General features: G+C 42.3%; 2 protein-coding genes across 2 annotated transcripts; both read left to right on the plus strand.

Annotated features, from left to right (window-relative positions):
• Positions 1–3: 3 nt before the first annotated feature.
• On the plus strand, positions 4–3,846 carry RPL24 (ribosomal protein L24). The gene is made up of 6 exons (XM_032098383.1): positions 4–99; positions 215–290; positions 1,366–1,476; positions 2,584–2,720; positions 3,119–3,182; positions 3,719–3,846. The coding sequence occupies exons 1-6, from the start codon at positions 95–97 to the stop codon at positions 3,797–3,799; spliced, it is 474 nt and encodes a 157-aa protein (XP_031954274.1). The 5' UTR covers positions 4–94; the 3' UTR covers positions 3,800–3,846.
• Positions 3,847–6,495: 2,649 nt separating this feature from the next.
• Positions 6,496–25,649, plus strand: ZBTB11 (zinc finger and BTB domain containing 11). Its single transcript, XM_032098380.1, has 11 exons — positions 6,496–7,087; positions 10,129–10,364; positions 10,931–11,162; positions 12,306–13,105; positions 15,157–15,336; positions 15,815–16,051; positions 16,435–16,579; positions 17,639–17,756; positions 20,320–20,478; positions 20,952–21,127; positions 22,433–25,649. The coding sequence occupies exons 1-11, from the start codon at positions 6,778–6,780 to the stop codon at positions 22,963–22,965; spliced, it is 3,126 nt and encodes a 1,041-aa protein (XP_031954271.1). The 5' UTR covers positions 6,496–6,777; the 3' UTR covers positions 22,966–25,649.
• Positions 25,650–26,167: the final 518 nt, after the last annotated feature.

A 26,167-nucleotide genomic window follows, 5' to 3' on the forward strand; every position in this document is an offset into this window, starting at 1 on the left:
TCCCGCTCCGCTCCCGTCGGGCCCCGCGCGCCGCTCCCGACACCGCCTCCCGGCGTCCCCTCCGCCTCTCCGGCCCCTCGCAGCCGCCGCCATCATGAAGTGAGCGCCCCATCCGCCGCTATCCGGGCCCATCCGCCGCGGGGAGGCCGCCGCGGGGCCCCGGCCGCCTCCCCCGGCCACCCGCGCCCTCCCCTAACTCTTCTCTCCCGCGCAGGGTCGAGCTGTGCAGCTTCAGCGGGTACAAGATCTACCCGGGCCATGGCCGCCGCTACGCCCGCACTGACGGGAAGGTAAGAACGGGGCGAGCCCCGCGGTCGACGGCGGGAGCGGGCCCTGCGGACGGGCGGGGAGCGGAGGCCGCGCCTTTGGGGCTGTCCGGAGACGCCGGTGGTCAGTACAAGTCGCTCGTATTGAGCGGTGTGAGAACAGCATCGGTGTCCAGGTGCCGTAACTGCCGTCAGAGCTGCTCCGCAGGAGATCCGTGCCGTGCTGTAATTCGGGATTGGGTTTTAGGATGAGGTTTGCAAAAGGGGTCTTAAAATAAAACAGCAGGTGTAAAGTACCAAAGTTTTGTAGAAAATGCTGCTTAGACATCCTGCATCTAATGCTGAGATTTGCTAGAGCCAACATCTAGTCTTCCAAATTAATTGAGTAGAAATCTTTGGGGTAAAATAGGGTGGAGAGTCCTTTCAAGCTATCGTGTCATATGCAGGCAGGACTGTCACTGCCTGCAAAAAGAGGGCTTGGCTTTTGAGTATCTCAGTACAGCTGTCTTGGTCTACAGAATCTCCTGCAAAATGACCAGGAGATAGACTGGTTGAATCCTTGTGACCACTCCTGGGAATTAGGTTGTACTTTAAATTGAATTACATAGCTAATAACAAGCCAGCCTGCTCATTCTGCCTGTTGTTTTAGACAAGCAGGTTAGTGTCACTAGGCAAGAAGGAGCTGGGTGGAGCATTGATCTCCCTGTGTTCCCTAGGCCAAGTTTTGAGTCACTCCACATACAGGAAGTACATTGTTGCTTGAGGACAGACACTTGGAAGGAATGATGCTGGACACAGCTATTGATGCTGTGCCTGAAATACACAGCAGCTCTGGATGCAAGTGGTAATTCGAACTTTTTTTTTCAGAAAAATGAAGCTGCTTCAGAATGCCTTGTAAGACATCAGTTTGACCAATGTAACAAAATTCAAAACTTTAAATTTCTTGAATTATCTTCTAAAATTTTTAATAGTCAGGGCTGTGTTTAAGAACTCCAAAAGCATCAATGTTGAAAAACACTGACTCAAAGAATACTTAATGCAAACTGTGATAATGTCTTCCATGGCAACAAAGCTTACACAAAACACTTTGCCTTCCCAGGTTTTTCAGTTCTTGAATGCAAAATGTGAGTCTGCATTCCTTTCCAAGAGAAACCCCCGTCAGATCAACTGGACTGTTCTGTACAGGCGTAAGCACAAGAAAGGACAGTCAGTAAGTACATACCAGCTAATGGCACTGTAAGTTGGTGACCAAAAGATGTGGTCATTGGTCTGTTAGAGGTCACTTGAGCTTGCCAGTGTTCAGCAGAAGCATGACCCAGGTCACCAGGTTGAGGACTGGTCAATAATGGTGAAAATGTGAGCGTAATTACGTGAGTTTATACACCACTTCAACAAAACCATTGCATTGGTGTGGTAGCACTTCTTTAAAGGACCACTCAGAGCCACAGTGGATTCAGTAGATCTTAATAATTGTAGGAATGGCATATGTTTTTAAAAGTTAGTTTTGGGGAAGGTGGGTAATGCTGTTTAATAAGCAGATTTCCTAAAAGTTTGGTCTTGTAAACTTCCTGAATAGTGACAACATAGGGAGCTGATTCCAGGGTTAGGGGAGCAGTGATGACACTCTTAATATAGTCTCCTTGAAAACGTTAGGCTGTATCTTAGCAGGTCTTTTCCTATGTAGCTTCACTGCATGAAAAGAATAAATCATGAAGGCACATAGCATGAGGTATCTCCAGTGCTCTTGTTCAAATGTGTGCAGCAGAAGAGCTTTGAGAAGGCTTACATCAGTGCAGTAAGTCAGCGTTCTTGCCAGTTTGGTTGAAGAAAGAAAGTTAATGCATGATGGCTTACACTGCTCCCCAGCACCTGATCCCACTTGAATAGGTGTGGAGTGTCGTCCTTTTAGAAGACACCATCAAAGGTTTCTCCTTCCCTTTTTTTCTTGTGGGAGTTACAGATGGCTGAACATTATTTTGAAATAATTTTTTTCATACTTGCTGTAGAAGCCTGGAAGATAGAGGGGCTAATGTGTGTGTCTCCAACACTGATAACTGGATAGCTGGGGAGCCAACCAAGGACTGTTGGTAATAACACACTATGGAAAGTACAGGATGTGGCTGGAGAAGGGGCCGTATGGAGGTAGGGCAGCACTTCTGTGTACTCAACAGAAGGATTCTCTGAAGTGAGGAGTGAAATTCTACTTTGGTGTACAGTTTGAAATAGCTTTAATCTCAATAGCAGCTTGTTTCTGTAACTGTCGTGTATTTAATGTCTTGTGATGCTAATTGTCTGTGTTCGTCTCCTGCCCTCTTAGGAAGAGGTGCAAAAGAAGCGCACGCGCCGTGCAGTGAAGTTTCAGAGAGCCATCACTGGTGCCTCTCTAGCTGAGATTATGGCCAAGCGAAACCAGAAGCCCGAAGTACGAAAGGCACAGAGGGAACAAGCTATTAGGTGAGAAGTTAGAGATCACTGGAGCTATCCCAAGCTTTTCAATGATTACAGTACTTTTCATACAAAAGCTTAAGCTCTAGGTGAGCTCCGTGTTCTGTAAGATTTTTGTAGGGTTTTTTGTTTGCTTTTAATCTATGTATTTGTATGTAATACTGAATAATCTTGGCAAGAGATAGTAGCAGCAGAGAGGGGTCTCTTCGTGCACTCTTCCATTGTATTCTTGTGATACACAGTTCTGCTGTCTCTGTAGAAATCTCCCCAGGGGATAGTGAATGTGGAGGAGAAATCTGCAGTAATACATTCCATTCCTGATCTTGGGATGCTCTTACAGTGCTGAGACAAGGAAAGAGTGAATGGCAGACATGGATAACTTCCTCTTTTTTTCTGTGAATTAACAGGGCTGCAAAGGAAGCCAAGAAGGCTAAGCAGGCAACCAAGAAAACAGCTGTTTCTGCTGCAAAGGTGAGATGCAATAGGAAAATAGAAACTATGAAATGGAATACACCATGCTGTAATACAACACACAACATTCTGCTGTGGCACTTTATTGGATATTCCCATTTCTGTTTTGAGGAAGCAGTTTTGTAACTTTTTGATGTGAAAGTTCCTCAGCTAGACTTTTGTACTGAAGTTAAACGTACCCAAACAGCTGCATAGAATGAATCTTTTTTACAGAATAAGTAAATATTACAGTAAAACAACTTTTTGACATAATATCAGATATAATTGATAAAAATTTGTCTGAACGTGACATATTCACTATCTAGGAACTTGGTAACAATATATTGATGAACGTTACCATGTTTCATTATCACTTATGAATTAGTGCCATATGCTGGCTTAGTGTTATGTGTGTAAACATCTGTTAACATGATCCCAATGTTACAGGTTTTAATTCTAGTCTGATCTGGTCTGATTTCCATCAAGAGTGTATATAGGGATACATTTAGGACTGCAAATAAACAGCTTTTTGCTCATACTTCGTTATTTCTCTCCAGGCCCCTACAAAGGCAGCACCTAAGCAGAAGATTGTGAAACCAGTCAAGGTTTCTGCTCCCCGTGTTGGTGGAAAGCGCTAACTTGCCAAACAGTTGGTCATGCTGAATAAACATCTGATGGAATTCCATTACTTGTGCCATGGTCTGCTCAGCTGTGTGAGATATACTGAAGGGAATGAATCTGTGAAATAACCATGTCTGGGTTTTGCAGAGTGAAAAGCATCTTCCTGCCATAAAACACTTGGTTTCTTAGACAATCTGCTGTATTAGCACGTTTCCCCACTCCTCACTGAGTGGCTAAGCTAGCAGGGGAGATGGAGCTGATGTTTGAGGAGTGTTCTTGCCTTAAGGACAGAACAGCGCCTAAGCTTATTCTGCATCTATGACAAGTGACATAAAAAGAGGTTTCTAAGCTCAGACACAAGCTAAAGGAGGTGTGAAGCAATACCATCTGTAAGTCACTTAAAAAGGTCCTGTGTTGTGGAATGCATGTAGGAGGATCCAGAGAATCAAATAAGGAAAAGGTTAAAAAAGGGAATGGATGGTTTCACAGACTGCATGGCATTTACACACAAAGGTTCAGATGCAACTTCTGGGTTGGGAAGTTACAAAATGATGAATTGCTGGAAGCTGTTGTCAGGAAAAGGATGCCTGTGAAGATTGAATGGCTTCCAAATACAGCTGATGAGCTGCTGGTACACAGTCAAAGCTCATTTAGGTTCATATTTAACTTCCTGGAGGCAGATATGGGTTCCCTTAGTAATTTTCCACCCTCCCACCGCTAGAGGGATTGAAATTCCTCATGGGAATTCCTCTGTTTGCATAAGTAACTGCACTGTACAGACAGCATGCCCAAACTTTGCCACAGGTTTGCTGGACAGCAATAGCCTTGGCAAGGCAAGTTCCTGACTTACTAGAACCACAACAGGAACCTTCACTATTTTCTGGATCACTTAGTTGTCTGTTGATGCCACATCTTAATGCCTGTTAGCTCTTAGGGCTTGGTTTGTTACCTCACTACACCTATCAAGAAGAAGGCAGCTGTGTTATCACATTTCAACTTCCTTCGAAGCCCTTTTGGGCTTCAGAAACAATGGCCATAGTGGGCACTGTGGGTTATGGGCTATACTTTTGAGCTATACCTTGTGTGGGTTTTAATAAAATAGATATAGGTCTGGATGAAGGCTGCAACCCATTTAAAAAAGGTCTGTCATGGTTATATTAATGGAATTTGCACCATGATCTTCCGACAATTCTGCTTTTTGCTATTTAAAAAACCCCATAGGGGCTACTCATGTTTAGATTGAAATTTAAGGCTTTTAAACTAGTTAACACACTTGAAAGGGAAGGAGCCAGAAACCGGAGGGGGAAAGAGAGGAAGAAAAATCGCCTGTAGTTAGCAAGGAAAGGAATTTTTAATAATTTAAATCTGAAGGCTGAAAACACTGAAATTTACCTGTGCTACTGGTGATTAGATAAATCACATCAGTGTCTTGTAGAAAGCACCTGCTACCCTGAATGTGTCCTTGTGAATGCTTTCAGCTAAGAAGCTGAAAATCAAGATGAGCTTCTACCATCTGCTTGAAATACCATTAATGATATATATAGAAATTGATTGGCAGATATGACTAATTAATAAGTCAGTATTTGTTAATGCTTTGAAGTTTGCAGGCTTTGGCTGCCTGGTGTCACTGCAGTGGTGCACAGAAGTGCTTCATGATTACTCTTCCTTGATGTTTATTTCTGAGTTCTAACTGATTTGGGGAGGAGTAAAGAATTAACAGGTTATTCCTCCCACAAGCTGTGCATCCAGTGAAGCAGGCTGTTCTAAGCAGGGCCTTAACCTGGTGTAACAGCACATTATTCAACTCAAACATAGATGTAATAGAATGAATTAACATGGAAATTAATATGAGCCCTTGTGTTTACCTAATGCAATGTAATTGATCCTCTATCAAGTATTTATCATAAAAAATGGAGTACCTAGGTCTATCACAGACCCACAAAACAGTTTAAGTTAAAAAGGATCTCCAGAGGACATCAGTCCAACTCCTTCAAATCGTGTTTGTTTAGATCAGATTGTTTAGTATCCAGCTGAGACTTGAACGCAGCTCCAAGGACGGAGATTCCACAACTTCCTTCAGGCAACCTGTTCCAGTGTTCGACCACTGCCATTTTAAAACAAAATAAATCAAAAAACTAAACACAGAACCCTTTTTTCTATATAAACAGAGCCTTTGGCCAGCCTCGCTCCATCTAGTCAGAATCTCTGTGTTTGGGTGATGCCTTAGGGGATCACTGTGCTGCAGGTGCGTCCTGCCGGTACCGAGCACAGGGAGGAAGGGTCGCTGCTGCGCTTTGCCTGGGTGCGTCAGCCCGCGGTTCCTACCTCTCACCTCTGTTACGGATGTAAAAACCAGCGCAAAGCTCGGACAAGTAAAACGCGCAGTCGACATCTAAAGGATTTTCTTTCTTGCCTCTTACAAATAAAACAGCGCGCACTGAGCGCCCCGAGGGAGGCGTGGCTGCGGCGCCGGTGCTGCTCCCGGCCGCCACGGAGGACGCTGCCAATCTGCTCGCAGCTCTTGCCCCCGAGGCAGTGCTGCGGCAGAAGCCGCTCCTTTCGGCGCCAGGGCTGCACAGGGATTTACTCGGGAGCGTCCCCGGCTCCCGCAGCCACGACCGCGCCCCCGCCGCGGCCTGTGCCCGGCTCCACCGGGGCCGCCCGGCCTCTCCGCTGCCCGGTTCCAACATGGCGGACCCGTTCCCCCGCGTGCCTTCCCCGCGCGCCCGCCCCTTCCCGGCCCCTCCTGCGCGCGCGGGGCTCCGACCTCACTTCCGCTTGTGCAGCAGCCATTTTGTCTTTCCGCCGCCGCTGCTGCCCGAGCTTCTCCCTCCCTCCTGCCGCCGCGGGCCGCGACACTCCAGTTCCCCCCCGGGCGCGGCTCCCGCCGGGCCGGGGCCGATCCCGACCCCCCTTCCCTTATCTCGGGAGACTCCTCCGCAGCCCCGGCGCGGTTCTGAGGGCGCGGGGGCGGCTCCCGTGCCCCCGCCGCGCCATGTCCAGCGAGGAGAGCTACCTGGCCATCCTGCGGTACCTGACGAACGAGCGGGAGCCGTACGCGCCGGGCACGGAGGGCAACGCCAAGCGGAAGATCCGCAAGGCTGCCGCCTGCTACGTGGTGCGCGGCGGCACCCTGTACTACCAGCGGCGGCAGCGCGACCAGCAGCGCTTCGCCGAGCTGGAGGTGGTGCTGCAGGCCGAGCGCCGCGCCCGCCTCATCCGCGCCGCGCACCTGGCGCCCGACGGCGCGCACCGCACCCGCCTGCAGACCTGGCAGGGGCTCTCGCAGAAGTACTGGTGGAGAGGTGAGCGCGGCGGGCGGGGGCGGCGGCCGGGGCACGGCGCGGCTGCGGAGCCGGGGCTGCGGCACGGAGCCACAGAATTGCGGCTGGAAGGGACCGCAGTGGGTCATCCGGTCCCGCCTCCGTGCTGAGGCAGGGTTACCCCAGAGCACATGGCACCGGACTGCGTCCGGACGGTTCTTGAATATTTGCACTGACGGAGACTCCACAGCCTCTCTGGGCAGCCAGTACCGGTGCACGGTCACCTTTACAATTTTTCCTCCTGTTCACGTGGAACTTCCCGTGCCTCAGTTTCTGCTCGTTGCCTCTTGTCCTATTGCTTGGCACCACCGGGACCTTGCTCCGTCCTCCTGACACCATCTGTTTAGATATTTATACGTGTTAGTGCAGTCCCCTCTCAGTCGTCTCGTCTCAAGGCTGACTGGGCCCAGTTCCCTCAGCCCGTCCTTGTAAAAAAGATTTTTCAGTCCCTTAATCATCCTTATTGCTCTCTCCTGGACCTGCTCCAGGAGTTCCCTGTCTCCCTTGTACTGAAGGAACGTCTGTGTGCCCTCCCCAGCGGGACCAGGAGGGGACTGTCGCTTGCTGAGTGACCAGTGCCTTTAAACGCCACCTCGAAGCACGTAGTCTGTGGGCAGTGACATTGTGTCACACCCTGAGAGCCAGGGCTCGCTCTGCACAGTACAGCTTGGTCAGCAAATTGTCCAGGGCTTCTTGTCTGGTAGTGGTACCTTGCACATGTGGAAACACGGAGTATGGCTATCCCCTCCAGGTCTTGCACACCGTCTGCTTAAGACAGTGACATCTCAACCTGTGCCCTCAGTATAGGGTGATAATCCATTCCACGTGACCCGGGTTAGCTTTGGACCTCATCCACGAGTGTGATGGTGTTCATGTTTAAGTTCTACAGCTGCCGATGGTGGTTGGCAGTCCTGGCACTCATTGTTATATTTGTCTCTTTCTTGCAATGAGAAGCTGAAAATACCAGACTAATTCTCAGCTGCGTTCTGAGTGATATCACAGCTGTTACAAATGGTGGTGCCTGAACAACAGCAGTTCCCAATTGGACCTTCTTTTGGCTGAGGAAATGGCTTGATAATGTGTTCCCTTTGGATTTAGTGTTCTACTTTTAGTCCTAGGTATCCATTAAACAAGTAGCCTGCTTTTCACTTGCTGTGGGCCCAGTGTGTGTCTGTACTGCTTCTCTTGTTCCACTTTCTTCATCCATCAGCAAGTCTGTCATTTCAGCTTTAGTTTTCCCTATTTTCATTTGGAGGGGTATTGCTCTAGCTGCAGCCCATCCCTCCAATCCAAATCTCATTGACTTGAAGATCCTTTTCATGTGAAAAAGGATTTGGCATCTCAAAGCTGATATATCCATTCTGGGTGCTGGTTTCCTTGCCTCTATCTGCATTCTCATTGTCTGCCCAGCATTGGACTGTTCTGGCATCAACTGTTCTGGCATCAACTCTCAGCCTATGCTGGAAGCTTCCTCCATGGGCCTCAGTGTAGCTTCTGTTTGTCAGGAGAGAGCATTCTGTATTCTTTGATCTTACTGGTCACCTTTGTTTGCACATCCTATATTCTCTTACTTCTCTTGCACTGAGAATACTAAAATTCATTCTATGCTTTCAGTTCAAGTATTATGTTTCTTCCCTGTGTCTCCTTTAAAACAATGTTTTCCCTGCCATTACAGTACTTTTTGGCTGCTAGTGGACAGCAGCTTTGGCCCAGCTGTCATCCTGAGATGGGCATCATCTTGGGGTGTGTCTGTTCTGTAACTGCAAGGCAATAGGCTGGAGAATGGCTAGGAAGGGTGTTAGAGGTGTGATTTGAAGGCCAGAGACTTCCTGTCTTATTTCAGATGAAATCAAGGAAATGTAAAAATGTTGAAATGGGCATGAATGTCCTAGGTTGCCTTAAGTCTGTGTTTTCCTGATCCTTACAGAGATGTGTATGTATTGATCATGCATGTCATGCTCTGAGAAGGTGTGAGCAAGCAAGTCTAAGTCTGTGTCTGCAAAGGTTTTGAGTTCTGCTGGATTTTGAACCATAGAGACCCAGCTGCTATGTATGCTTTTATATTGTCCTAGTGAAGAAAATGAATTGGGATTGAAAGCCGTGCATGGAAAATGCCTTGGTATCTAGAAGAGGACCCTGGGCTTAGGACCTTTTGAGTATCTAAAATTATTTATAGAATTACAGAATGTGCTGAGTTGGAAGGGACCCACAAAGATCATTGAATACAACTCCAGGCCCTGCACAGGACACCCCAAGAGTTACAAGAGTCATCCCCAAGAGCATTGTTCAAGCACTTCCTGAGCTCTGTCAGGCTTGGTGCTGTGACCCCTTCCCTGGGGAGCCTGTTCCAGTGCCTGACCAACTTCTGGGGGGAGAATCTTTTCCTGATACCCAACCTAAACCTCCCCTGGCACAAATTCAGGCCATTTCCTCTGGTCCTGTCATTTATACTTGGTTACACTGGTAAAGTACTGGTGGGAAATTGATTTATTTAAATTCTAAAATCATAAGCAATTGATTTAAGTCAGTGTTAATAATGCATATCCATGTCATTGCATATAACACAGTTGATCCTAATTTTGCAAAAGCCCTTAAGTGAGCCTTCCAATTGCCATCCTCTTCAGTAAGAACAAGCCATTTGTGTGGGCTAAATGCAAGATTATGTTACAGCTTTTATTACCTTGGGATTATTAGGCTAAATGTCTAAATATAATTTTTTTTTTCTGGCCTTAAAAATCTTTCCAGGAGGGTTTGCTTAACGTAGTGACATTCTTAATGTTCTGTCTCAAATTACCAGTAGTGACATACAATATCATGCAAATGGTGTGAGAGAACCACAGCTGGTAATAATGAGTCAGAGAGGGAAAGTATAGATGTCTGACTTCATTTTTCTTGGTTACTATGTAATATTTTCGATTATTAATTATCAGTGTTTTGCTAATCACCTACATATTGTAGTTATGTGTTTAAGGTAAATTGAATTAAGATTAGAAGCCTAATCAAGCTGCATTAATTTTTCTTAGGTATTCTTAAGCAGGTTAAAGATTACATTAAAGAATGCAGCAAGTGCCAGGAAAAGCTAGATCGCTCTAGATCTCTCTCAGATCCCTCTGAAATGCTGGAGGAGCTAGGACTGGATGCAAAATCTCATGAGGACAGTAATGAGACAGATGATGAATTGAGTAACACAGCATCAATCCCAGCTGCATCCCCAATGCCTGTGAAGAAGAAGCCAATAGCAAAGCATGAGCTTGTATTTGTAAGTACCATTGTTTACATCTGAATGGATTTGCATTGTCAAAGATATTGAGTATGTGGAAATGGGTTACTGGTATACATGTGATGAAATTAATTATAGTGCATCATTGTTGGGAAATAAAATCAGCCTGCATATTTTGCGGGGTGCAGAATCTAAGATAAAATGAATGGCAAAATTGCCAGTAAAACATCACATACAAGGTTCTTATAGGCTCTATATCTTTTCCTTGATGCTATATTGATGTATAAAATTCTTGTTCATAACTGCAGGCTCACATGCATGTAAAGACACTTGAATTTAGAAATTGTTTCAAACTGTAGCATAGAAAAATACAGTCAAAGAACTGTTTGAATGTGTCTTCCCATTTTTCCAGTTGTCTGTTTTAACTGTGTTTGGAGGGAGGGTGAAACTTAGAGTGAAAGCAGTAGTAAAGTTAAGCTGTATATTCTACAGGCTTGAACTGATTGTATGGTTGCAGAAAATAATCCTTTTCTGTGTTTCAGTGTGAATGCTTAAAAAGGCACAATCTAAATGTAATGAAGTTCTCATAATGTTGTTTATGACAGGTTGACAGTAAGGGCCTTGTGAAGCAGTCATCTTCCAAACATTGTCTGTCAGTCTTAAACCAACTGAATCAGCAGAGGCTTTCCAATCAGTTCTGTGATGTGACTTTGCTGATTGAAGGAGAGGAGTACAAAGCTCACAAATCTGTCTTGGCAGCCAACAGCGAGTACTTCCGAGAACTCTTCATTGAAAAGGGAGCTGTCACTAGTCATGAAGCTGTAGTGGATCTGTCAGGTGAATTGTTGTGGGTTTCAAAGCTAGAAATCATAATATCCTAAGTAAGGTGTACAGTATTTAATTCAGTCTTTTTTGAGTGTTGAAGACAACCAAATTTTTTGTCTTGCTTTTTTCTCTCTTTTAATCTAAAAGTATTTTGTGTGGATCTTAATGCAAAAGTGATCAGTCTGATTTTTGCCTAATCTGATTTTCCATGGGCTGTGGTATTTAATCTTAAAATTTCTGAGAGGCTTTGGATGGATTTTTACCTTGCTTAGGCATGTTCCTTCCTTGTATTAGTCACAAACGTTAAAAAGGGAAGACAATCAAATGCTTAAATACATCAAGCAGGGATGTTGACAAGCTGCTTGGAGAGCTGTTTAGTTTAATGAATGCTAAATTGCTTCTTAGTTCTGTGAAGCGGAATCATACATGTCTGCTTATATCTCAGACCTGGTACGTAAAAGATAGGAGACAATTCTAAAATAAATGTTCTAAAAATAGCTTTGTAGTGATGAAGAATACTGTACAGAACATATGCCTTCTGCATTGCTTTCTCACTTAATAACTGTCTCTGCATGAGCAACAGACATGTGTGAACAATAATCTTCTAATAGGATAGTCCAGAAGGTTCCACACATTAAATATTTGATTTATTATTTATGCAACTGTGGAAAATTATACCAAGTTCTTATATTTAATCAGTTCTATCTATATATCCATATCTTTATTGTTTTCAATAGCTACTTTCTTGTCTTATTTTTCTGCCACATCATTTGTTACTTAAGACCTGAATACTTTCTGAATGTAGCAGGTCCAGAAAGACTTTGGTTAAATTCATCTGCTCTAAAAGTATTGTGACTCTCCCAGCACCTTGAAATATTCCTCATAGAATTTTATTGGGAAACTACCTAAGTTCTTCTTAGTTACTGGAAAAGTTGTCTGAGCTTACTTACACGTAGAAACTACATGAGGAGGCAGCTTTAGTGTAAATGACAACCGGGCCCCAGCGAAGGGCTCCAGTGTTATTTCCAAGTGTGTTTTGCTATAAATTTCACACTTAACTGTATCAAAGGTGAACTGCTGTTTTCATCATGGGATATTTTGGTGTAATTTCAGGTCATCAGTATTTTCTCTAATATCTTGTTTTATTCCTGGTAGGTTTCTGCAAGTCCAGTTTCCTGCCTTTATTGGAATTTGCTTATACTTCGGAATTAACATTTGACTTCTGTAGTATGGCGGAAGTGGCCATGCTCGCTCGGCATCTCTTCATGTCAGAGGTCCTGGAAATCTGTGAGAATGTGCACAAACAAATGGAAGAGAAACAAATTACGGTGTACCAAAAGGGAGGTATTCAAACAGTAGAGTCAACACAAAATGTAGCAGAGCAGGCTGAAGTGGAGATGCAGCCCGTGGATGGTGCTGAGCAAGCTAAGCTCACAGCCAGTGAAGTGCCAGTAGCTGTGAATGGAGCTCCTTCCTCTGCTGGGACAGAGGAGGCAGCAGCACCCCAGCCTGATCTGCACCCAGAGCCTCTGGAGGCCGCTGTGAGTGATCCTTCCAAGCCTGTGGAACAGTGTGAAACAACTGAAAATTACATCAAGATCCAGCTGGTGGAGAACATTTCAAGCAGCATCTACAGCAGACACAGCACTGAGCCATCAGCTGTGGAAGCCATGGACGCTCAGAATCAAAGGGAAACTGAGACAGTTCAAAATGAAAGTGATAAAGCCCATGTGGACTCTGCTTCAGAAGACTCCTCAGAGACACTCAAGCAAAAAAGCAACGAGCAGAGCAGCTCTGTTTCCCAGCCGGAAAGCCTCGCTTCCAGCCAGGATGATACTTACAAAAGCAAACTTCGCCAGCGTTCAGTCAGTGAGGGGGGATACATCAGACTGCATAAAGGAATTGAGAAAAAACTGCAGAATAGAAAGACAAATCCTAAATCTGCAGTGCAGCAGGTATTCTGTCATTACACCTGTGGGGTTACCAAAGTAACTTCTAAGCTGTGACAGTTGTGCAAGCAAAACCCCAGAAGCATTGACTTGGCATCAGACCTTCCACATTGAAGGTCTTTAGAATGCTTGGTGACCACAGCCTAGGTCGAGTATCTTCTCACAGCTTGTTATGGTTGGACAGAAGTTGTATAATCTCCCCAAAATTCTTAATGATCTGTGAATTTAATTCAGCTAGTTCTTGTGTATGTCTGTCATAGATACAAATATTTATCTGTTAGAGAAGTGAGATCCTACACTTCAGACTTGAAAACAGCGTTGGGAATGAAAAATCTTACATCCCATGTGGATATTAAGATGTAGTCATGAGTCACAGTAATGCAGTCCTGCTACCTTCAGATTGGGGTCAGTTAAGAGAAAGGTTCAAAGAGCACTGGTGTTAAAAACTCTACCACTTGAACATACTAAATGTGTAGTAACTGAACTAGTTCCATTTACAATATTTTTTAATGAAACAGTCTTACTACTCTTTCCCCTTTGAGAGCCTTTCTTCTTTCATTGTCTATGGATAGTTGACATTCATCTCAAGGGGCATTCATGCATTTAGTTTGTGACAGAGTGCACTTCACTGCATGTTGGCAAAGTCTTCTAAAGAGCTGTTAGTTTCCAGAGGAGTCCTGAGAGTTTTGCATACTAGAGCCACCAGTCCCACACACAGGGGAATAATTTGTTATTGTTACAACACCCTAATTGATAGAAACTATAGCATTTGTGGTTTTTTACAGATGGACAGCTTAAAGACCAGACGTTAAAATTTGTGCGATCAAAATACTTGAGCAACCTATTTTTGCTGGTTAGAGAGTGCCAGGGTTTTGGTTTGTTTTGGAAGGGAGAATATTTACCTTTGGGGATAGTTCCTGTTAATTTTTTTTGCAGTTTTTAAATCCAGCTCCTTGACAGATGAGGTCCACAGACCTACGGAAAAAAGGAATTGCTTGGGATCGGACTCAGGAATAGGTTTCTGCTTTCCTAACTTGTTTGTAGCTTTTATTGTTTTGTCTCATGCATCCCTCAACTTTCCCATATGTCATGGGATGTCATATAAGCTTCAGGAAAGAAACACTCTCCTGAGTTTCCAGTTTTGATGCTGGGAGAGTAACAGGAAAGAGATTGCAGGAAAAATACTGCCAATTTAAATTACAGTATTTGCACCTGGCATGGAGATATTGGGGATGAGATGTGCTTTGTAGGAATTAATTATTTTCCTGGCTCTTACTAATCATATACTGAACAAAATTATTTTTGTGGCTTCACAATTTAGCCAAGTTTGCATAAGTTATCAGAGCAACAGGAAAATTTTTTAAAAAATACATTAAAAATTTTTCTCTGTGTTGAGTTTCAGTTTAGTTTTCAGAGGCATGGAAGGGCTGGCATGTTTTCAAAAACTGGTGGGCACCTCACTTGTTGGGAGAACAGGATGAAGAAATAGGGATGGTTGTACTTCCTTCCCTTGCCTTCTTCTCAGAAACCCAAAGGGGACACAGGTTACAGGACATTTCAATGTGATCACTTACAATTTGGCTTTTAAAGAATTTGGCAGCAAGTTTCTATGAAGGAAGATGAGATTATCAGCTCCAGGTAGCACTGCCAATACTACCTGACAAAAACCCACTAGTGCCTTATTTCTAGATAAAAAGTCTCTAGGAAAGCTGGAATGCTCTTAACTTGATAGAGATCATGACTGGCAGTACTCTGTGCTTCTTCTGTAACTATCCCTTAGCTGTCACTTAGGCAGTTACTCGGGGCTGAAGAGTTCATTGTCCCTGAATTGGTAAGTCACTGTGGGACCATCATCATAATAAGTTTATGGTTTTTCACTCACCCTGAGATCTGTTTTGTAGTGAACTGAAATGAGGTAACTTTCTAGCAACTAAGCTAAGCAAAATGAAGAGGTATTACAGTAACACAGAAACATCAGCTTTTAATACAGGCTTTCAGACAGGGTATGAAGTACAGTGCAGTAAAATTCATTCAAAGGTTCTGTTTTTCCAACTTAGGTTGCCATGAAGCTGGTGCAAAGAGGAAAAAAAATGAAACAGCCCAAAAGAGAGACCATGGAAAATAACGAAGTGGAAGCTCAGCACAAATGCACTGAGTGTGGAATGGTGTTCCAGCGGCGCTATGCACTTATAATGCACACGCTGAAACATGAAAGATCTAAAGAATATAAATGCCCAGTAAGTTGAGGGGTTGGGGTGGTTTTTTTTGTGTGTGTAGACCTTCCTCTTCATGAAAATTAATTCAGTAGTGATATTAGTAATTATTTTTCCTTGCCTTTTTTTGTACATACATTTATTTTCCTTGCGGATTTCAGAGTTGGATACCCCCTTGATCTGGATGGGGTGAGGTAGAATGGGGTGCAGCCACTTGGCCTGACAGCAGTGTGTGACTTGCTGCTCAAGACAGGGATTTGCTTTTAACCCTACCAGTAAATTTGTGTTTAGATTAGACTGGAAGTTAGTCTCACTAGGAAGTGATCAATGGTTCTGTCAGTAGCCATAAAACGAAAGTTAACCTGAGACAAAATGGCTGTTGGAGTCAGGTTATAGATTTAACTAATCATATTACTGTGCTTAAAACATTTGAGTACTTTCTTGTTGTTTTAAATAATTGAGTGTTACATGCAAAGTAAAGTTGTAATATTTTCTGCCCCAGTTGTGCAAGAAAGAGTTCCAATACGGTGCCTCTCTGCGCGCCCATCTGGTGCGGCACACGCGGAAGACGGACGCCACCGCCGCAGCTCCTGGCGCCGAGGGGACAGGCGTGTCCTCGGTGAAAGGGAGAACCAAGCGGGAGTTCGTGTGTGACATCTGCGGGAGAACTCTGCCTAAGCTCTATTCTCTCAGAATACACATGCTTAAACATACAGGTGTCAAACCCCATGCGTGCAAGGTAAAGTCCTTTTGCTCTCTAATCAGATTAGTAATGTTCTCTATTACCAATACATTGGTATTGATACTCTGCGCTAAAATTTATGTTAATCTTGGTCACTTCACAATAGGGAAAACTGCTGCAGCATTCATGATGAAATTGCTTGCAGTCCAAGAGTGAGAAAACTAGAATGAACTTGAGTTGTGCAAGTTCATATTCTTGTGTCTAGAAGAATGTCTTCCTTCAATTATTCTTAACAGACCAGTTGTGTCACTGGTGCAAAATCACAGGCTTGGCCATTCTAGTTCCCAAGAAATACAGGAGGTTTTGTTCTGTTTGAAGTTAAACACCTATTAAATGATTAGTTTTATTTGTCCTATTCCACCACATATGGATTTTTTTAGGTTTGTGGAAAGACCTTTACATATAAGCATGGATTAAAAATGCACTTAGCTCTCCATGAAGTACATAAACAGTTCAAGTGTGACTTGTGTGAAAAGTCTTTTGTCACAAAAAGAAGTCTTCAGGAACACATGAGCATTCATACAGGTAAGTAATGAGAAAAGGAATCCTTTTCTTTTGCTTGGCTATTGTATTCTGCTGAACTTTAACATTGTTCTTCAGTGTCAAAGGAACTGTTTAAAAAAATAAGTGGTAGTTTGTTCTTCTGGTCAGGCAGCTGAGATATAGGTAAATAGTCATTTTCTGGGGCTTTTTACCAAAGTTTAATGTTATCATGCAGATGTTCTATACAAGAACGGGGAATTGTGGTTGGTCTGTTCCTGTGGTTTTATGTACGTGTTTAATTCTTGTATCATGTCAGTTCAACAAAAAATAGGCAACAGGCTGGGATATTCTCAAGCACTTAATCATCCAGCCTGTCCTTTTAGAGGAAAACATGCTAAGTTAAATGTCTCAGAATCTCCATATACATTTTACAAAATTTCCTGTACTAATACTGACATTTTATAAAGCCTGGTGTCTTGAAAGATCTTAGCATGTGAAAGATGACAATCTAATAATTTAATACAAGTAGAGTTTTAAAATTGTAATGTGTAAATGTTGTCTGTGTTTCTGGTTTTCTGGGCTGGGCAGAATCAGGAGAGATATTCAGTTAGGACAATGTGTTCCTGAAATTAAGGAATTTATATTAGTAGTCATCACTCCTACGTTGATGGAATGGAGCAGAAACTTTTATTTTAAGATGTTTTTCCACAAATGCAAGATATAAGCAATAATCCATAAGCAATGCTGTGTTGCTGAAAAAGTTGCAAAATACATAAACACAGGCTTTTATCACACAAGAGGGCGGTTTTTTAGGCTGCTCACTTTTCCTGACTAAATCATAGTTGCAGTGATGTACCTATGTTTAAAAACATGAAATACAGTAATTTAGAGTTCCTACTCCCCCCTTTGTATATTATTACATTAGCACATACAAATACACCTTAAAATTCCATTAGGGTGTAATTAAGCCAACTTCTCTTTGTAGTACTGCTCTGATTACTTGAAATAAATTATATATGAATTATTATGAACCTGTCTCACAAAGCACTCCGGAGAAATGGAGGCCTGGCTTGGTAACATATTTTGTTTTGTTTTTGCCAGGAGAATCCAAATACCTTTGCTCCATCTGCGGAAAATCCTTCCACAGGGCATCAGGACTCAGTAAACACATAAAGAAACATCAGCCAAAGCCTGAAGTTCGTGGATATCAGTGTACTCAGTAAGTCAGGTGATGGGTGGTTTTAATCTTAGCATTAATGGTCATAGTAGTTTTCAAGATTAAAAGCAGCTCCTTGTTGTAGCATAAAACTGTTCCACTGGCCTGGGATAAGACTTGTAAAGCATGAGAATAAAAAATGCATTTTTGTAAATAAGTGTCCTGGAGAGCAAAAGCTCGGTTTTAAACTGTTACCTAGCTCTAGTTTCATGCAGCTGTTCTCTAATGACTGCACTGTAATTGGTGCTGTAATCAGTAGCTGTGTGGGTGTACAGCTTTTTTGTAGGGCAGATAAAAGAGGGTAAGGTTGTCAGAGGCCAAGGGCCTTCAGCCTGGTTTTGCTGTCTTTTAGTGTGACAGCTGATTTCAGTTTGGTTTGAAGATGTCCTGTAGGGTCTGCAGTGTCCTGCGCTTGTGTGCGGTGCTGTGTTTAGCAAATGGCTGTGCAGGAACTTCACAAACTGAGACTGACTGTTGCAATTCTCTTGATTATAAAACATAATACTGCAATAAGTAGCATTTATTGTTAATGGCATTTATTATTATTTAAATAATAGCACTGTGCACTTCTGCTAAGCAGAAACTGTAACTGGAAAGTGTGTTAGTGCACTAGCAAAACAAGGGTACTTTTTCCATGACCGAGAGGACTATAGGGAACCTTTCAAGTGCCCTGCAGAAGGACAAATAATGCTTAATTTTGGAACTCACAATGAGGTCCCTGGGAAGCTCTGTCAGATATTAAGAGGAGTGGTACAATTTATCTGATTGCCTGTAGCAACTCAAAGTTTTAAAGGAAGTAATAATCTAAATAATTGCTTAAAGTATCTCAGTGCTGCTGCATGCTACCAAAAATGCTATTTTCTAAATTACAAAAACTTACTTCAGGTCTGTCAGCAATGGTTTTATGTAGTGATTTTTAATGCTAAAAGTATTAATTCTAAAAATACAAAGAACAGAGCTAATAGGATGCACAGACACTGTTTCATGAAAGATACTAGGGAAGTCACTACTAGGGAATTTTAGTTTTGAAGGTGAAATATATTTATAAAACAAAAACTTTTTACTCGAGGCAGTAGAGCCATGGATGCAAGAGATCACCTTGACAGAGAAGATACTTTGACTCCGCAGCTTCTTCAAAATAGCCACAGTCCTTGCTGCTTCTTCAGCGAAGGTCTCTACTAAGGATGTAATTCATGTTGTCACAAGTGGCTTAGAGAGCTTCACTAAGCAATAACCAGACTTCAGTTTTTTAATTTGGTGGCTGGGAATGGAAAGCTCCCTGTCAGGCTTCAGTCTGAACTTCTGGCCTAGTTGAGCAAAGCTAACTATGAATTACTTCTCTAAAATGTTCATGGAAGTTTTGCAATGAAGTATGTGTTTAAGTTGCAGTAATGCATGACAATGTTAGAGGGTGGTGGTTGCTTGAGTTTTTTTACTTCTCTAATGTCTTTTCCAAATAAGAATCCTTGAGGAGAGAGCACCAAGTGCCAGCCCCATTCAAGCCCCTGAGGGGTCTTTGTGATACTTTTTGATATGGATGTGCAAACTGAGGATCCCTGAGAGTCCCATTTGAACTGGAGTAGTCAGATTTTCCAGCCTAGGAGGAGGAGGTTGTTTGGGTGGCTCAAAGACTGTTAATCTTTTTTTTTTTTTTCCTTTTCTCCCTCAAAAGCAAGGAAGACTTCTTTTCCTCTCCAGAATGCCCATTATTCAGGGAATGTAATATTAAATGTTTTGTTCCTGTATGGAAGCCTTTTTCATTTTCAGATTCCACTGGATGTTGTGAATACTGAGATTCCCTCATACCAGTGGTTGATACTACAGAAGTTGAATCATCCACCTTTGCTTGCTGGCATTGCCCTGCCTCTGTCCTTTCTGGAGTCATACAGCTGTATGTTGTTACATGAGGAAGAGAGAGAGATGAGCAGCAGAATTTCTTTCAAAGGGAGAAACCATGTTTTTGATTAAACCAAACTGTAGTTTGCAGACCAAGAGGAGCTGTATAGTCATACTATGGCAGAGTATAAATGAAGGAAAACCATGAGTTTGCCTGGGTTAAGATGTGTACAAGCAGCAAGCTAAAGAATGAGTATCACTACTTTCAGATGCTTTCTTGCAGGATTATGAATTTGGTTTCTTAAATTTCTAAAGAAACCCTACTTTTGAGCATTAAAAACAACAAATTCCATCTATCTTGGTGTCAGTCCTCTTTGGTTGAGGGAAGAAGCAGCTATTACTGCCCTCATATTTTCATATGGTATAATATAAATTTCTGATGTCACCCAGTTGGTAGCAGAAAGGATATAGTTACTCATAACAGACAAAAAGGTTTCAGAAGTCTTCAGGTTTTATTGCAGGCTTTCAACTAAGCTGCTGTTCTTTTTAATTTTTCGTAGTTTAGAATGGGATTGTGCTTTAAATAAATAATTATTAAATACTTAAGTATTAAATAAATACTGATGATGCAGTAGGTGTTCTCAAACAGTTGCCATTAAAGAAGAGGGTCCCAGTGCCTTTGAAATCAGTGCCTTTCTTGTATGGGATGCTAAAACATTTAATGTTACAGGTGTGACAAGAGTTTCTATGAAGCTCGGGATCTTCGGCAGCATATGAATAAACATTTAGGTGTGAAGCCATTTCAGTGTCAGTTCTGTGGAAAATGTTACAGCTGGAAGAAAGACTGGTATTCTCATGTAAAGTCTCATTCTGTCACGGACCCTTATAGGTAAGAGGAAATTAATTTAACAACTGAAACGTACTAATCAAAGTGAGGTTATACAGATCCACAGCCAGTCAACAAGGCACTGCCTACTTTCAAAGTACCAATGGATTGATGGTGACTGGGGTCTTGAGTACTTGAGAATGGGTGGGTGACTTTAAATAGTGTGGATTAGCTGCTGACCTGGGACACAGTCCTGCAAGTAAGACGTGTGAAGTCATAAGAGGATAAATACAATCAATGAAGTTAGAAACGTATGTGATCTCACTTCTCTAGAAGGGTAAGTGGAAGCTTTGTGGCTGTGGATAAGAGAAAATGTAGTTCAGTCCAACAATAATGACTTCTAATTATGGAACTACTTGCCATATAAGACAGTATTCCCATTAAACTTTGCCTACCATAATTAAAGTGCATTTTTGTTTAAAAGACATAAGTGTACAATAATGGGTTTAATAGATTTCTCACTTAACACATTTTAGGTGCAATGTATGTGGAAAAGAATTTTATGAGAAAGCTTTGTACAGAAGGCATGTAAAGAAAGCCACACATGGTAAAAAAGGAAGAGCAAAACAAAATCTGGAACGAGTTTGTGAGCACTGTGGAAGAAAGTTTACACAGCTCCGGGAATATAGGAGACACATGAACAATCATGAAGGTATGTAGAACAGAACTAGTCATGGCATCCCTCAGCCCCTAAAAACATGATGGAAAAAGGGGTAATTGTTTCTTTGAGTCTGCATATGTCCTGTCTGGCAAGACATGGAGGAGTTTTTACAGATTCTCCAATCAGTTTTATGCAAATCCTGGTTTGGTACCTTGCTACCAGTGATTACCAGAAGTTGCTGTTGGGGTCTTGCTAAAACTCCAGTCACACACAGGGACTGTGACAATTTTTCCTCAGAACCTGAACGGAAGAGGAACTTTTTTACAAGTGATTTAGAGGGGTAAAATATTCTCTATTTTCAAAGGTGCACACAGTTAACAAAGTACTCTTCAGATAGGAGAATGATTGGCCTAAATTTAAAAAACACATAAAAAGGACCAATGTTGGAAATTGATCAACTTCTTGATTTATAACAAGTGGTAAACTATATGATGTTTGGGAAAAATATGAAAACTTTTTTTTTTTTTTTTTAAGTACATGCATTTTTGCTCTAGATGAAGTATGAATTTGATTTTTGAGTATTTGGTTCTTCCAGCTGTTTTGGGAGTCTGTATATTCTCCTGTCTTGGAGCAAAACCCTTTTTTTTTTTTTTGAAGCATGTCTCTTTTTAGAGAGCTCTGATGAGTAAATCTGATAGCTGTCTAACTACTGAAATAGAGATTTTGTGTTTGTTTCTAAACAGAGAAAGTGTCCTGTAGTAGGTACTCAGCCTAAATCTAGAGTAACTGTCACAGAGGAAGAGCCAGTAGTGAGATGGTGTTTGTCACCACCCGTACACATCATTAGATATTACAGACCATAGAACTCAGATGTTATGAGGGAAAATAAGATTATACAAACATCAGATGCTGTATTTGAACATATGCAGTGTGGAAGAGGAGGGGTAAAGCTGTAGGTGTACAGGAGGATTTACAGAAGCAAAGGGTGACTAGAAATATAAGTGACAAATTCTGTGCAGTAAAGCATGCCTTTGGAAAGGCATCGCCAGCAAAATAAATTATTAGAATTCCATTAAGCATTGTACACTTAAAATAAGGAAGAAACTGCATTAAAAGGAATCTTGAAAAGTTTTTAAAAGTAAAGTGTTGGCTTGGGCTGGGCACTTGTGGAAAACGTCACCATTGAATGCATGACGCTTGCATGTGTTGTTACACAGAAACGGTGAACAGGATCTCTTTCTTACATGGCAGCAGTCACAGTGTTCTCTGCTCTCCCACACTGCTGCCATCCCTGTCTGCGCTGATCCTGGCTCCCTGTGAGCTCCGGGTCACCTTTCCTTGCTTTGCCCCGCGCAGGTGTGAAGCCGTTCGAGTGTCTGACGTGCGGCGTGGCCTGGGCGGACGCGCGCTCCCTGAAGCGCCACGTGCGGACGCACACCGGGGAGCGGCCCTACGTGTGCCCTGTGTGCAACGAGGCCTACATCGACGCACGCACCCTGCGCAAGCACATGACCAAGTTCCACAGGGACTACATACCCTGCAAAATCATGCTGGAAAAAGATACTCTTCAGTTTCACAACCAGGGGACGCAGGTGGAACATGCCATCAGCATTTTAGCGTCAGACATGCAGGAGCAGGAAACCGAGATCAGCTTTGGTGCTGGTGAGGGCGAGACTGTGGTAGTGACAGGAGAGACTCTCGAAGCCATCGAAGCAGTTGCAGCTACTGAGGAATGTACATCAGTCTCTACCCTTTCTGACCAAAGCATCATGCAGGTGGTAAATTATGTACTGGCACAACAGCAAGGACAGAAAATGGCTGAAGTGTCACAGGCCATTGAAACTGTAGAAGTAGAAGTGGCCCATGTAACGAAGACAGAGCCAATTTAGTATATGAGAGAGCAAGAAGTGTAAGGTTCTATGATCTGTGAGAGCCAAATATTTAACGGGTTATCTGAGGCTTTCAGTGATGCCTGTTCTCAAATGGTTAATCCTCAGTACTGAATGTTGTGATGACAGAATACTGCACCATGCATTAGAGGGAAAAAGTTCGAATACTCCAGTGTGGGCCAAGGCTTTGAAAGCTAAGATTTCTATACTGGCTATAACTTAAAAAAAAAAAAAAAAGGTTAAAATAATGTTTTTGTGTCATGGAGTGAGTATCATACTGTAACTTTGAAAAATTAAGAAGAAAAAAACATATAAAAAGGCTGCACTAAAAACTAGAAATGCACAGCTATTGGTAGCTTTTTTGTTTGTTTTAATGTGCATTTCATCAAGTTTGTGAGAAAATTACCTGTATTGGATTCTGTCTGTTTCCTCCCAAGACAAGGGAGGTGGTAGAATGCTTTGTGTAGCGTGTGCTTAATGTGACATACAGAAAAACTGAAGCTTTTTTCTCTGGGCAAATGCAGCATTGGCATTTAGTGAATCCCAGTTCTGAAGAACTTATTTAAATTCCAGGTGTGTGGGTGGCTGGTCCAAGGTTCAGCAAAACGCTGTAAAATGTTTTATAGATAATGGGCAGGGATCTGCTGAAGTCTGAGGGAGTGGTTCTCCAAGATGGTTGTGGATTTAAGTTGACCAGAGGACAGCCCACCATAGGCAGACTACTTAGAGAAGTAAACTCCTTTTCATTTGTAAGGGAGGAGGTTATGCTGCAGCCTCTGTACAGAGTCATGTTTAGCTCAACGATGTTTGTTTGGAAGCTATTGCCAGCACTGATGTATGTACCCAAAGCAGGCAACCTGATGATGGATGCTTCTAACTTGGCTGTACATTTGATGTAGAAACTGTCAAAGGAACTAATGGAACACGTCTTTGGGAACTGAGGAAGTCCAGCTAGTTACAGACTGATCTTGTCTTGTATTGGAAGGAGGAGGCCTGCTAATGCCCAAGCAGGACACATGACAATATCAGGGTAGAGAGATATGAAAATCTTAGTATGGGGTAAAATTTAGATTTGTCTCAAAATTACCAGAATCTCTAGAAAACCATATTACTGCTGCTTTAAGAAAAGTACTTCTAGGGCCAGTTGATACCTAGTGTTGCACCACATAGTTGGACAAATCCTTACTGGGTGTTTCTGCAAGTAAGTGTGAATGACAGCTGTGCTTGGCCCAGGTTTCCATGTCCCTGGTTTAATACCATGAACAGGGCACATATAAATCTGTACAAGGTGTGGGTTCCTTCGTTGCTGCGTGGTTTTTTTAAGCAAGCAGCATATCTGTCAAGGAGACTGAAAGTGCTTTGCATCTGAACAATCAGAGCTGTAGTCTTTACATTCTTCTCAGTCTGTAGTGGTATCACATATTTCCTAACTTGGACAGCAGCAAGATACCTGAGCAGCCAGAAATATTGCAGGGTAAACTTCATATATAAAGTGACATGCACAGAACTCGGCTACCTGTGAAACACATCCACTGAACAAATTTAAGCAAACCCTGTGGCAAAGTAACCACCTCATTTCAGTTAGTATTTCTACTTTTCATCTTACTTAACTATGTGGATATCTGTCTACTAAGCTACAGAATGGACTGTTCTTTTTATACTTTGCAATTCGGTAGATAAGCAGTTGTTGAAATTTTTTTGTTTGAGTTCCTGTCTTGGATCCAGATTAATTTGTAGATGCCTATTTCAAAAGTCAGGGTCTTATTTCAGAGAAACAGTGTAGTTACTTATATATCCTGCAGCCCTTTACAATTGTATTATTTTCTAATTACCAAATGGAGTAAAACTAAAATGAATATTAAAGAAAAATTACTGCTAGCTGTAACTTGAATTTTTGTATGGTAAAGAATCTGGAGATAGCCATCCTGCTTAAAATACTGCCATTATGATGGAAAAAGATTTAAAAGAGCACTAGGTAAACTTGAAAATTTACTTCAATGTTTGTATGCTAAAAATAATTATGTATTACTAAAGTGAATAAGTGTTCAAGGAAAAATAGCTGTAAATAGTGCTAGAACATTATTTGTATATTTAGTGTGTTACCTTACAAAAAAGAATATTACCAGCACCTTAGTTTAATCTTTGGTGCATTTATTTATTTGCCCAGCCTATGGAAGAAGTGAATCTGAATTTCGGAGCCTTCCCATCCACTGTCAGAATGCTTTTACTGACTCAACGATCTGCTGTTTAAAAACAACCACCAACCAAACTGATCACAAAAGGTTGTTTTCTAAACAAGATTCAGCCAGGAATGTCAAAGCTGAATGTTGTGGCTCCCCTTTCCTAACATGCTGTGCCTTACCTTTTCCGAACGGCGTGAGGTAAGTAGGGAGTGTCACTCTTGGCTTTGCTGTTCCCATATGTGTGGAGTTGCCTTATGTTTTTCTTTGGACTTCAGCACTTAGGACATTCACTACCCTTCTGCAAAAGTCAGGCTGCAAATACGCAGTTGGTATCTGATTTTTTAAAAACAAAGTTCATGAGAAGTGTCCATTCATTAAGTATTCCTAGTGAATTCCTGTACATAATGAATTTGATTTGTACATTCTGCTGTTTTTATTTAGTGTTAGATGTATAAAGTTATGGTTATTTCTGTCATCAAATAAACTGAGCTCTGCCATGAATTGCTCTTTCAAGAAAAATCTTTTTTTTTTCTGGGGAAAGAAGGTGTTGCAGAATTACTTACTCCTCTTCGGTATTTCACATTCCATACACAGATTATGGCCTGAATAGTTCTAGTAACCCCTGCTTTTTAATTTTTGCTTAAGGCTCAGAGAATTATGTTGTATGAGGAAAGGGAAAGGGAAAGGAAAAAGGAAAGGGAAGGAAAAAGGAAAGGAAAGGAAAAAGGGAAAGGAAAGGAAAAAGGGAAAGGAAAGGAAAAAGGGAAAGGAAAGGAAAAAGGGAAAGGAAAGGAAAAAGGAAAGGAAAGGAAAAAGGAAAGGAAAAAGGAAAGGAAAGGAAAGGCACTGCCCTCCTGAATTGTGTCAGAACATGGTTGTACAAGAGCACAAAGTGTAGTGATACTGAAATTGCTTTGGCTGCAAGTCCTCGGGGTGGGTGAGGCAACTGCTCGGCCCTCTGGTACCCAGCTGTAACCATTTTGGTTTGTTTCAAATGTTAATTTCTCTTGACTTGGGTG

Source organism: Corvus moneduloides, chromosome 2, assembly GCF_009650955.1.
Source record: "Corvus moneduloides isolate bCorMon1 chromosome 2, bCorMon1.pri, whole genome shotgun sequence".
NCBI classification, from domain to species: domain Eukaryota; kingdom Metazoa; phylum Chordata; class Aves; order Passeriformes; family Corvidae; genus Corvus; species Corvus moneduloides.

Excerpts from the sequence above, each read along its gene's own strand:
- RPL24 (XM_032098383.1), top strand. Across the intron at positions 291-1,365 it reads ACGCCCGCACTGACGGGAAG|GTTTTTCAGTTCTTGAATGC; the intron begins GTAAGAACGGGG and ends TTGCCTTCCCAG. Across the intron at positions 3,183-3,718 it reads CAGCTGTTTCTGCTGCAAAG|GCCCCTACAAAGGCAGCACC; the intron begins GTGAGATGCAAT and ends ATTTCTCTCCAG.
- ZBTB11 (XM_032098380.1), top strand. The coding sequence starts at position 6,778 with ATGTCCAGCGAGGAGAGCTACCTGGCCATCCTGCGGTACCTGACGAAC. Across the intron at positions 11,163-12,305 it reads AGCTGTAGTGGATCTGTCAG|GTTTCTGCAAGTCCAGTTTC; the intron begins GTGAATTGTTGT and ends TATTCCTGGTAG. Across the intron at positions 21,128-22,432 it reads ACACATGAACAATCATGAAG|GTGTGAAGCCGTTCGAGTGT; the intron begins GTATGTAGAACA and ends TGCCCCGCGCAG.